General features: G+C 34.5%; 2 protein-coding genes across 9 annotated transcripts in view; one reads left to right on the top strand and one right to left on the bottom strand.

Annotated features, from left to right (window-relative positions):
* Positions 1–12,722, bottom strand: part of LOC128180022 (uncharacterized) — an 80,146-nt gene that overhangs the window by 55,875 nt on the left and 11,549 nt on the right. For 7 of the 8 annotated variants that reach the window (XM_052847797.1, XM_052847794.1, XM_052847795.1 and 4 more), the window contains one exon: positions 5,563–5,634. In XM_052847797.1, coding sequence (XP_052703757.1) covers positions 5,563–5,634 — 72 coding nt within the window. Of the gene's footprint in view, positions 1–5,562; positions 5,635–12,213; positions 12,346–12,722 lie in introns of those variants that run through there. The other variant, XM_052847800.1, reaches the window with a different exon arrangement.
* On the top strand, positions 5,659–10,830 carry LOC128180031 (uncharacterized). Its single transcript, XM_052847812.1, has 2 exons — positions 5,659–5,737; positions 7,945–10,830. Exon 2 carries the CDS (start codon positions 8,307–8,309, stop codon positions 9,792–9,794), a length of 1,488 nt encoding a protein of 495 aa, XP_052703772.1. The 5' UTR covers positions 5,659–5,737; positions 7,945–8,306; the 3' UTR covers positions 9,795–10,830.

Raw genomic sequence — 12,722 nt, 5'->3', positions numbered from 1 at the left:
AAATAAAATCCATTTTCCCCCCTGGATATTCTTATGTTTATAACCTTTTCTAACTTCTAATGATTTTATAGTCATATCACATGTTGAGTTTTGCAGTTCTCAAAAAGATCTGTGATAGGATTATATTTAGCATGGTCACATGTCAAGCACATGTTTGTCTATAGCTTAAGCAAAACGTAACGATAAATATGATTGGTTGTATTTGTTTAAGTATCATTTGGAAAGTGTCTGTGTTATTCATAATGATGTGGGGGAAAAGCTAGTTCGAGTTATAAATACATATAGTCGTTCTGATTGGTTAAGAGAAACACACCCCTAGAGCGCGGTGTATATAAAGTCAGGATTTGCCTTCGTCCGGAAGTTGACGTGGAATCTTCTCTAAGGTTCGAGTCAACTCACTTCCTTGGGTAGATAGGTGGGCCCTAGTCTACGTTTCCTGTCTCGTTCATCGTTTCGTTCATAGTCTCGTTTATAGATAGATCGATTCTCCCTTCCGTTTCTTTTGTTCTAAATTTAACTTGGGAAACCTGTTAGGCTAGTTGTGTATTTCATTCTGTCCGTGCGGGGTGGTACTTATAATTTGTTCGGGATACTTGGATTTAATATTAACTATAAGGTAGGCTAAATAATAGTAAATAAACTATTTGGTTTGGATGGTGAATTCAATAACAGTATACCTATATTTTTCATTGTGAATATCATTTTTGTGTCGCATTTAATGCTCATTATTAAATATATTGAAAACCTTTACACTTGTTTTCGTTCACATTGAAATTGGAATAAAGGTACTTGTTAATTTGAAGTAATTGTAAATATTTGACAGAGTGATTGAGCGTTGATATAAATTTCTAGAACATTTACATTATTCCGGAGTTACGGATTTGAGACTGACCTTACTTAAGCAACTAGAGACGAAAGAATATCATGGGATTCTTGGTATAAATTAAAGATATAACCACTATACGATTACAGATCCTTAACAATTGTTTATATATGGGATATAAAGCTACATCAAACTCTGAACCTTCTTGTGAGGCCGAAGAATTGTCCTGGGGCCAAAGTCTTAACAATTATCTGGCTGATTGTTCATTGTAACCCCACCCTACTCCCAGGGATGTCATTATTTTCACAACTGTGGATCTACACTATCTGAGGATGCTTCCACACAAGATTCAGCTTTCCTGGCTGATTAATTTTTATGAAGAAGATTTTTAAAGATTTACACTATATGTTCCGATGTAAAGCTTTAACACCCCCCCCCCCCCACCCACCCAATATGGCCCCATCCAACCCCCGGGGATCATGATTTTCACAACTTTGAATTCACACTACCAGAGGATGCTTCCACACAAGTTTCAGCTTTCCTGGCCAGTGAGGAGATTTTTAAAGATTTACTCTACATATTCCTATGTTAAACTTTTACCCCCCTTCCCATAATGGCCCCAACCTACCCAGGGGGGGGGGGGGGTCATGATTTTCACAATTTTGAATCTATACTACCTAAGGATACTTCCACACAAGTGTCAGCTTTCCTGGCTGATTAGTTTTTGAGAAGAAGATTTTTAAAGATTTACTCTATATATATATTCCTATGTAAAACTTTGACCCCTCCTTGTGGCCCCACCCTACCCTTGGGGATCACGATTTTCACAACTTTGAATCTACTCTACCTGAGGATGTTTCCACACAAGTTTAAGCTTTCCTAACTAATAAGTTTCTGAGAAGAAGATTTTTAAAGATTTACTCTATATGTTCCTATGTTAATCTTTGACCACCCCGCCATTGTGGCCCCACCCTACCTCTGGGGATCATGATTTTCACAACTTTGAATTTACACTACCTGAGGATGCTTCCACACAAGTTTCAGCTTTCCTGGCTGATAAATTTCTGAGAAGAGGATTTTTAAATATTTACTCTCTATATTCATATGTAAAATTCGACCCCCCATTGTGGCTCCACCCTACTTTTGGGGGTCATGATTTTCACAAATTTGAATCTACACTACCTGAGGATGCTTCCACACAAGTTTCAACTTTCCTGGTCTTATGGTTCGTGAGAAAAAGATTTTTGAAATTTCTAGAAAATTTTCATAAATTCCTAATTATCTACCTTTGCAAAAGGGTGTGGTCCTTAATTTTTACAACTTTGAATCCCCTCAGGCTAAGGATGCTTTGTGCCAAGTTTGGTTGAAGATGGCAAAAATGTGAAAAGTTTACAGACAGACGGACGACAGACAAAATGTGATCAGAATAGCTCACGAGCTTTCAGCTCAGGTGAGCTAAAAACTTTGCTTAATCCGAGATTTCAATATATCCATGTTTGTACTAAACGATTTTTACTGTATATGGCTTCATTTTTACTATCACAAAAAGTTAAGTACCGGTATTCATTCATGCTATATGAATCAGTAAATTTTTTAAAATGACAAAAATTGATTCAAGAGCAATTTCACTTAATTAGTGGACAATAGGATGAAACAATTTTCCAGCTGGCATAGAACTTCTAATTCAATCTCATTACCTTACACACAGGCATTTTGGTTCAATCTGAAGAGGGTGACATTATGAGCCAGATTGGAGTAAAGGGAGAGAAGACATGCTCCAGACAAAGATTTTTTTTATATGATACTGCTTTGATCTTTAGATTTGACTTTGAAAATTGGTTCAAGGTTACTACACACCCATTATTCATAAGCTCGGTTTATGTGAAGTATGAGCCAAATAGGGTGAAGTGGAAAGTATATATGGTCTGAAAAAAAGATGGTCCGACATGATCTTGACCCTTGACCTACAAACTTCTTTCAAAGTCTCTGCACCCCTTTGACCATAGACACTCTGTGCGTAAAGTATGAGCTATATTGGAACAAGGGGAGAGAAGATATGCTCCGGACAAAGATTTTATTTATGATTCTGCTAAGATCTTAACCTTAGACCTAGAAACATAGTTCAAGGTCACTGCACACCCTTTACCCAAAGGCTCACTGTGGGTGAAGTATGAGCAAGATTGGGCCAAGGGGAGAGAAGATATGCTCTGGACAAGTGATCTTGGACAGACAGATGGACAGACGGACAGAAAGATGGACAGATGGATGGAACGACGTGATCACTATACGGCGCCCACAGAGGGCCCTAATTATTTAATTTTTAATTATTTTTCATAGGCGTCGGAACCGGGGGGATTTCCAATAAGTCTAGCCATATGCAAAAATATTGCGGTGTAAATTTCGTACTGACTATATATCATGATTATACTCTGTCCCAAGTTACTGCTTCCATCAATTTTTGATTACAATATAAATAAAATTCAAAGTTAGAGAGTTACATTCTCCGAAGCAGTGCAGACAATGGGATCAAGCAATATCAAGATATTTCACAAACATGGGCCACATCGCTCACCTAAGGAACAATTTTTTAAAAATATTCATAGAACAGCTACTGTCTGCATGTGGAAAATATTGGCTTATAAATCGCCTTTTCTCTGTAGTGTCAAAAACGCTGTGAAATTTAGAGTAATTTTGAACAAGGTTCATTTCTTTTTATCTCGAAATATCAAAGTAAATAAATCAAATTAAAAAGAGAAAAATAAAATTACGCATTGGGCCAACACCAAAATATTGAGTTTTCCTTCCACTTCATAGTCACGAAAATGCAGGGGATGTATAAATTCTAAACACACATTTTCAAGCCTTGACTAAGTGAGAAAACCATATCCACTTGGGGGCAGTGACTTTCCAGTTTTGTATTGGCTTTGTTTTTGACCTTAGCTTTTCCTGGCATGTAAAATATCAAAATCGTTAAAAAGCCAGCCTGAGGAAAAAACTAAATTCTATGTTGAAATACTCTCTTCATATCAGTGTAAATTCTTACTTCTTTCATTTATATTCATATCGTTCCTTACAACATAATTATCAATTATTATAATTATAATTATTCATAATGCAATATGAATCACAATCTGAGTCTCATTAGAGAGAGAGAGAGAGAGAGATTTGACATTAACACAATTTGTTGATAATTTCACCAATTACACTGGATTTATCGTCTTTGTTGCTAAAAAATTCATAAGTTATAGATGCAGACATCTCCAAGAAGAAGGTAATATGTACATGTAAATAATGTGTTACATTTTGTTGATAAATAATTAATCTGAATACATATACACTTTGCCTACATGCCAGGACTATTTACATGAATTACTGTGCTCTGTCTTACTCCAGAGACGTAAAATTTCATCGGCTTTTGGAGCATACTCCAAATAGTGCTCAGCGGAGAACGTACTCCAAAACTTTTATAACCTCGGTATTTAGAGCCGTACTCAGTTGAGCACATACTCGGAGCACGAGTTGGAGTACGAGTATGGAAAAAGTTTTATAACCTCGGGGCCATGACTTCGTGCCATAATGTCTCATTCATAGTTTTTGCGTGCCGATAAGTGGACCAGTCTGTTGGGATCATGCGAATACCACAGAGCACACCGTGCTCTGTAAACATCTCAGACACGTAGCATCGGGGGTTGGGGGGGGGGGGGGACTGCTTCCCCCTTCCTACTTTTTTTGCAGCAGGCACTTTTCTTAACTTTTATATAATTAATTGAAATATCATGGATTTGCCCTCCTCTACTTTTGTAGGAGCACGTAATAAATGAACTGCAAATAAGGAATTGAAGTTACATTTAGGGCTTTTTTTTCATGAATTTGAGAATTCACCCTTTTTTTATAATTGCTTGTCAAGATAATTTTGATAAAGCTGCCCCACACACATTAAATAATATAACAAATACAATTTTTAAAAAAAATGACTATTTAATCTCCAGCTTTCAAGCTTACATGCACTCATATGATATGTGTATACATTCCTTAAAAAAATTGAACTAATAAAATAATTGAATTTTAACCCAAGTGATACTAGTATATATGTACATGTTCTAGATCGGAAAAAAAAGGACTGACATTTCGTTTTAAATTTGCACATTCCGTTTATAAATTTATGATCAGTATAGCGAAAATTAAAATTCATTACTGATAAGATAACCTAACTGATACATGCATGCTTACATTGAATAATTTTGTTTAGTCAGGCAAGCTTTTTGGAAAGCTATTACTTGTTAATTGATATAATTCAATTTTCCTGGGCATCAAAAAAATGCAATTTTGAAAAGTTTTCCATCATTGTTTAATTCATTTTACATGCAACTTGTTTGTTGACATCTAACTGTTGGAAAAAAACTTAGTGTTCAAAATACAGTAAAACTTGTTTAGTACGAACACGGATATTGCGAATTCCCAGATATAGCGAAGTCATCTTGGATCCCCAGCTATATAAATTTAATGAATTTCTTATACGGTTATAACGAATTACGGATATAACGAAGTAATTTTTTAGGTCCCAGTGACTTCGTTATTATAACCGAGTTTTGCTGTATACTGCAAGGATCTGATGTATGCTAAAATTACTAATTCACTGTAATAATTAAAAGGAATGGTATGCATATATCATAGATCTTGGTACACTTCAATTAGAATGGTAAATGCATACAGACTTACAAAAATAAAACTAACATCACCTTTTCTAGAGGTCTGAGCACTTTTTTCTTCCTTTTTCTGTGCTGCACAAGCTCTATCCTCCGATCCTTTTCCTGTAATTATATTCAAGTTGTATACATTAACAACATATGAAGTTTTGGGATTTGCTCTTGAAGAATATTAACAGCTATTCAGATCAATATACATATAACTAAGGTAATTGTTTGCTTTTGGACAATTTATCTCCAGTAACCCTAAAGTAAAGAATTTGCATGAACTTGGTTTAATCAAAACATAAATCAACTTTGTTACTTAAATATTACAATAATGTGGCCTAGAGTTGCCATTTAGCATGGTTTTATTGCGATATCCAAATTATTCGGTATAATTTTTTTTAAATTGTTGAAAATTTACTTTGTTGTGTACACATTATTAACTTGTTTTCACCAGATTAATTGAACAGATATATCAATCACATGATATATCTATGCAGGTCTGACACAGGTCTATTGAGTAGGATATACAATTACCATTTAGGCTTGCATTCTAACCGTTATAGGTCTATTATAACATACAATACATGCACACAAAGTTTCAAGTTACTGGAAAAATTCTTTACCATGTGCTTTCTACTGCAGCATTGTTCTTACAATAAAGTCTTTCATGTTTTTCATTCAATATATTGTACATGTACATGCAAGCATGTTTATAACATTTTTGAATTTCAATTTTAAGTTATGCTTATAATTATAAAACTAACTAGACACGATCTCGTTGCGAGCAACGAGGAGGTCTTCCGTCTGTTTAGAGTGTTTAGAAATTCGTCACCATTCTTGATATATCTGAGAAAAAACGTTTTAGGGGCGGGTCCATTTTTCCTTATTTGGGCCACTGTACCAAAGTTTGAAGGTTGCAAGATAAAGGTTGTAAGATAAATATATTTGCTTCTATAATACATTACAAAATATAGCTCGGTAAAGAGTTATAGAAAAAGACTTTAGAGCCCTTTTAGGTCCCTAATATTAGGGGCCAGCCCCTTTTTCTTGGTATCAAATGAAAGGTCATTTAATTTAAGACATTTTGCTCAACAGTTGTTAAGAAATTCGTTACCATTTTTGAGATATCTGAGAAAAACGTTTTAGGGGCTGGTCCCTTATCTCCTTATTGGGGCCGCTGAACCAACTTTTGAAGGTTGCATGTTGTTAGTTTCATCATTTTGAGCATCTTTTATTCTATACTGCATTTCAAAATATTTTTACTTTTTGAAATATAGGTGATCAAAGTTTTGGACTTTTAACCCCTTAAAACCCCTAATTACGTAACACATGAAAAAATCGTTATGCTCTTGGGCTTCATAACTGTAAGATAAACATATTTGCTTCTATTATTCATTACAAAATATACCTCAGTAAAGTGCTATAGATGAAAAATTTTAGAGCTCTCTAGGTCCCTAATATAAGGGACCAGCCCCTTTTTCTTGGTATCAAATGAAAGGTCTTGTAAATATAAACCTTTTTTACATTACATGTTTTAATAAAATATTTTCCAGAAAAGAGATAAAGAAAGAAAAGCACGAAAATTCACGACGTTTTTTTAATCTCAATTTTCGGGTCCAGGCGAGGGTCGGCGCTTTTCGAGATAAAAATGATTTAAGACCTTCATGCACAACTTCAGTCTTTTGTCTACCAACCCTGAAAATTTCAACTTTATATCTGCAATAGTTAAAGAGGAGTTCCGCCGACAAAATACCCCTATAAAAATCATAAAATCGACGATATCTCAAAAACGGAAGTGACGTCATCAATGAAAAAAATTTGCAACAAGGTTCAGATCAATACCTATCAGATCTGAAAGTTTCATAAAAATTAAATGAGCCGTTGCTGAGAAATGGCGTGCACAAAATTTGTAAGAAAAAAAAAAATATTAATAGGGAAGAAGAAACAAAGCAATAACAATAAGGTCTTCCGTTGGAAACGGAAGACCTTAATGAGGTAATGATTTCTTTGTCAATGCATATAACAACAAACGTATCTTCTAGATGCATTATTTAGATAATTTAAAATAAAAGGGACATGGTGGCGCACAAACCCATGATTCAGCAAATATCGAATTTTTACATGATTTCCACAAATTTTATATTATCAAATGGAAAGTTGAACTTTTGAAAAATAATGGTGTTCAAAAGTAAATAAATCAAAATAAAAAGAGAAAAATAGAATTATGCATTGGGCAAACACCAAAATATTGAGTTTTCCTTCCACTTCATAGTCACGAAAATGCAGGGGAATGTAAATACTACAGCGTTGCATACATTATGAGCCGGAAACCTCTCATTGAATGAACTATATATTTATTAAGATGCATTCTCTATAAATGCATATTTCTTACCACAATCATTGTATAGCTTCATATTCTTTTTTCAGTGTGTCAATCCCATTGTAACTATTTTTAGACAGAAATCGCAATCACGTGACACTAAACCAATGTCCAAAACAGCTCAGTTTGTTTACATGTGCAATTTCCGGGTGAGTTTTATTGACCTGTAAATTAATAGGTGAAGACTTATGATGCAGGAAACCTTCCATATGATGAAATCTCGAGGAGCTCTTTTTATTTCCATTGTCATAATCAAAAAGTAAAACATCTATTTTGAGTCACCATGCCACTTTTATTGGGAAAAAACACTTAGATGTGAAGTGCCGGGTATTTGTTGCTCAACACTGTAGTACACTTTTTATAACGCAAATCTGCTTCACTGATAGGGGAGCACTCAAACAGAAACATTATGGCAGCCATATCTTCCAAATATTCGTTTGGATCTGCTCAGGAACACATCCCAACATGTGAAAAACACGATTTAAGAATAGACATGACATGTGAGGACTGTGATGAGTTTATTTGCTCAGAGTGTGCCAAAACAGACCACAAGGATCACGACTGGAAAACTATACCCACAGCAGGAAGTCTAAGAAGGAGAGAGTTAAAAAAGACTCTGAATAAAATTAAGGAGGAAGATGTGAAAAAGATGGAAAAGAAGATACAGAAGGCAACCAAACTAATGGAGAACAACCAGCAATGTTGTGATTCTGAGGTCTCTAAATTTCAGAAACATTATGAAGCGATTGTGTCAAAACTTGCTCAAATCAAGAAAAACCTTGAGACTAATTTGAAGAAAAATCTGGAACAAAAAAATGCTGAAGTGATTGAGAAGAAATTAGACCTAGAAAAGAAAACCAAACAAGTAATGGATCTAGTTAAATTCCTGGAGGAAAAACATGGTACGATGTCTGACTATAATTTGATAGAAAACCTCAGAGACTTGACAAGCCTTGTGTCTAACACAGACATTGATATAGAGAAGGGGGACCATTCAGTGAGATACAGGAGAGGGGACATCAGTGAAGGGTTACTTGAATCTATGATGGGACAAACATTAAATTTGGATGAAATCACTGTTAATGAGACACATTCATTTCAATATGGAGATCAACCTATAGTTGCTATGGAGGCAATCAATGAAGATACATGTTTTGTGAGTGATAACAAATCAGGTAACATTCAACAAGTTAATAGAAGGAGTGAGAATGGAATGAAAATTAATATAAATGCAACTAATGTGTGTAAAACAGACAATGGTGATGTGTATGCCACTGATTATGAGAACAGATCCATTGTCCGTCTGTCCCCGTCAGGCTCAGTCTCTAGAGTATTTAGTACAGATCCACTGGAACCAGTGGGAATCCATCAATCCACAGAAGGAGGACTGCTGGTCACGTTGTGTGATCCTGAGTCAGAACGATATCAACCAGACTCACACAGCAGACGTCTGGTCAGACACATGACACTGACCTGTGACGTCATCCGTGAGTACGAGTACCAGGAGGACGGTCAGACCAGGCTGTTTACTGTACCAAGGAGGGTCAGACAGAACGGTAACACTGATATATGTGTAGTAAACAGGACAAGTAGATCTACCGGTGAACTGGTGATTCTATTCTTCTCTGGATCTCTGAAGTCTGTCTACCGTGGACAGAAATGGATGGAGAAATTTAATCCAACTGATGTAGTGTGTGATAAACACTGCAACATCATTGTGAATGACTTGTCTATAAACAGTGAGATACACCTCCTGAGTCCTGATGGGGAGTTCATGAAGTACCTACTGACAGAGAATGAAGTAACACATCCATGGTCCATGTCTCTGTATAAATCTTCCATTCTGTGGGTAGGTGACGATGATGGACTTGTCAAAGTGTTTCAGTACAAAACTTAAATCATATGTATAAACCATAAACATGACTGTGCAGATCTTAATATCAATTAACTTCTGAGAGAATGACTCTAATTTGTAACTAGAAGAAAATGATACAAGTTAACAAAAAGAATTCATATTGTTTGACTTAGTATAAAAAAGCAATAAAGAACACAAATATTTTACACTATTATCCAAGTAAAATTGACAAATTCCTTCTTCCTATGTATTGTTGTTGTATATCACTGTGGAGCATATTAAATCATACAAAGCTTATATTACTCCTCTCTTCTGTTCCAACAGGATCAAATTTATTTATTATCTTGAAATATCATTTCATAAAACTGTTCATCACAACACTGATGTGATATCATTCCTTTGCAAAGGTTTGACCTTTGACAGACTTAGATACATGTGATATCGTGAAAAACAAGTATCTTTATAAACATCAGATAGTTGTACAGATTATATTACTACAGATTAGAAAATTTAACAACAGAGTTTCCTCAGTCTATTGAAAGATTGCTATTTGATTTAATTTCATCTAAAACAAAACAGTTTACTAGTTTACAAGATAAACAAAAATTATTTTGGATTTTAAACTGTGAAGAATTAGATATATTAAACTCTCTTGGTAAATTTTTAAAAAAGGCATTGCCTTAATTTGTATTTCCTAGTCAAATATTGGTTTTGAACTTTTCAATTATATGATAAACTATTTCAAATTTGTATGTACATTTGTATTTTGACATAATGTATGGTGTTTAACATAAATATATAGAAGACACTGTATTGAATGTATAGAAACATACATATACTAAATAAATCAAATGTTCATGTCTGTCCTAGCTCTTTCAATCATCCAACTCTTTCCATCTTGTACATGTTTATTGAATGTTTTATGTACATTCGATGTTGTATGTAGTTTCCATGTTGCCCATTGAGGGCCCTTAATTGGTTAATAAAGAAATTGAAATTGAATTGTATTCTTCATCACGCAAACTATCTTAGGTAAATCATTTTATATATATGACAACTCAACAAAAGAAGTCGAAAGACAGTGATTTAAGAATGATATATGTCCTATACATTTCTGAATAAAATATTAGAAGTTGTTTACTCATACGGCCCTCAAACTGTCTGAATATTTTTTTTTAAACAGAAAAGTAATTTGCATTTATCTCATACGTGTGGTGTATATTACCCGTGTGATAAACCTTTGCTATATCACACGGGTGATGCTATATCAAATACTTCCGGTCGGAACTACTTTTGACACAGCCCCTCGCTTCAACGCTTCAGTGACCTATTTTCGAAGATTTGCTATAGTATTTTCAACATAACTATATCTACTACAAAAATTAATATAAAATTGATTTTATCAAAGATTTAAATTACAAATATGAAGGAAAACACGTTCTGCGTAGCACAGGCGTCGGAACAGTGGGGGGATGTTAGCCCCCCCCCCCCCCCCCCCAACACACACACCTTTTTTGCAAAGTTATTCATAACCGTAACCACAAGACCCTTTTTTCTTGTTTTTCAAGATTTTTGATAAATTTAGCCTACTTCCAACTTTCATTTTGCTTTGTGAAGTTTATAAAACTACAAATTGCGTTAACTATCAAGGAGTTCATCCTGACGACGCGATGAAAACAGAGCGCTCTGATTGTGTTTATATAACAGTTACAAGAACTTACCGAAATAATGTTTCATGAGACTTTTATTCCACCACCAGTAAATTAAGCATCCTTATTCACTATTTTCAATTTTGAATCATAAGGCTAGCCTAGTGTTTGTTTTATTTTAAAACACCATGCATCAACAACTGTTCCTCGTTCGAGTCAATCCAAACTAACGAGTATTCGCAACTTTGTGTATGTCAACAAACTTGATTATTCAAGTCTTCTAATCGGAATTTCCATTTAATCAAGTGAATAAGCTCTAAGAAAAATTATCTTGAGCTAAAAAATTATTTTAAGGTTTATTTCAGTGAAACTTTACATTAATACAGTTAGATTTATCTCAGGAATGACGTACTAAATTGTATTGCGCAAGGTCACAATAGCCGCATAACACAACGTTGCATCATCGTTTTTAATCTTTGGAAAAAAAAAACAATTTGGGTCACACAAGGGACTGTCTCAAAAGCTTCATAATATAAATCAAATTGTATGAGATAAATAGAACATCTATAATTGTGTGATTTTATATTTGCTTTATCCAACTTGTTGAAATGGTTATATTCGCTCGGCAAGCCTCGCGAATATATACACCATTTCAACTCGTTGGATAAAGCAAATATAAAATCACACAGTATAGATATCCTCTATATATCCAATACCTATCATATCTTGTAGGTATGACTAAAAATTCTATCAAAGCTATTTATATGCTCTCACAAAAAAATGGTGTCAGAAATCTATGGATTTAACAGTACCTGATCCTCAGATTCCATCACTATAACAACTAGTTCCCAAGCATCTAATCCATGTTTGTAGTAACCCCATATACATTCACATTATATGCATATCACTATATGCATATCATTATATTCCAATGATGTTTAATTGACGTATAAATGTCCCCATATTGAAAGGGACCGGACAGCAGGAATCACTGTACAAAAAGCAAATTAATTTCCTGGATACAAGGAAATGGTTCTACACTCTTGTGCAATATAAAGGATCTTGTTGAAAGTATATTATACATAAACATGTAATTACAAATACATAGCAAATGTCACAGCAGCTTTCTGCAAGCAGAGCTTATAATACAATTGCTCTAAAAAAATTTCCATTGGATAAAGTGGTTTGTCATTTTGTGTATCTTTGGATTGGGGGTGCTGTTTGTGGAAACTGCTTGTGTGATGAAACAAAGCATACGTGAAACTGTGTTTTAGTGTATGACTGTGTAACGGGATAGGAGAAGTAATGACGGACCCGACCG

The sequence above is a fragment of the Crassostrea angulata genome, chromosome 4 (genome assembly GCF_025612915.1).
Source record: "Crassostrea angulata isolate pt1a10 chromosome 4, ASM2561291v2, whole genome shotgun sequence".
Lineage (NCBI taxonomy): Eukaryota > Metazoa > Mollusca > Bivalvia > Ostreida > Ostreidae > Magallana > Magallana angulata.
This window is presented reverse-complemented; position numbering and strand designations above follow the sequence as displayed.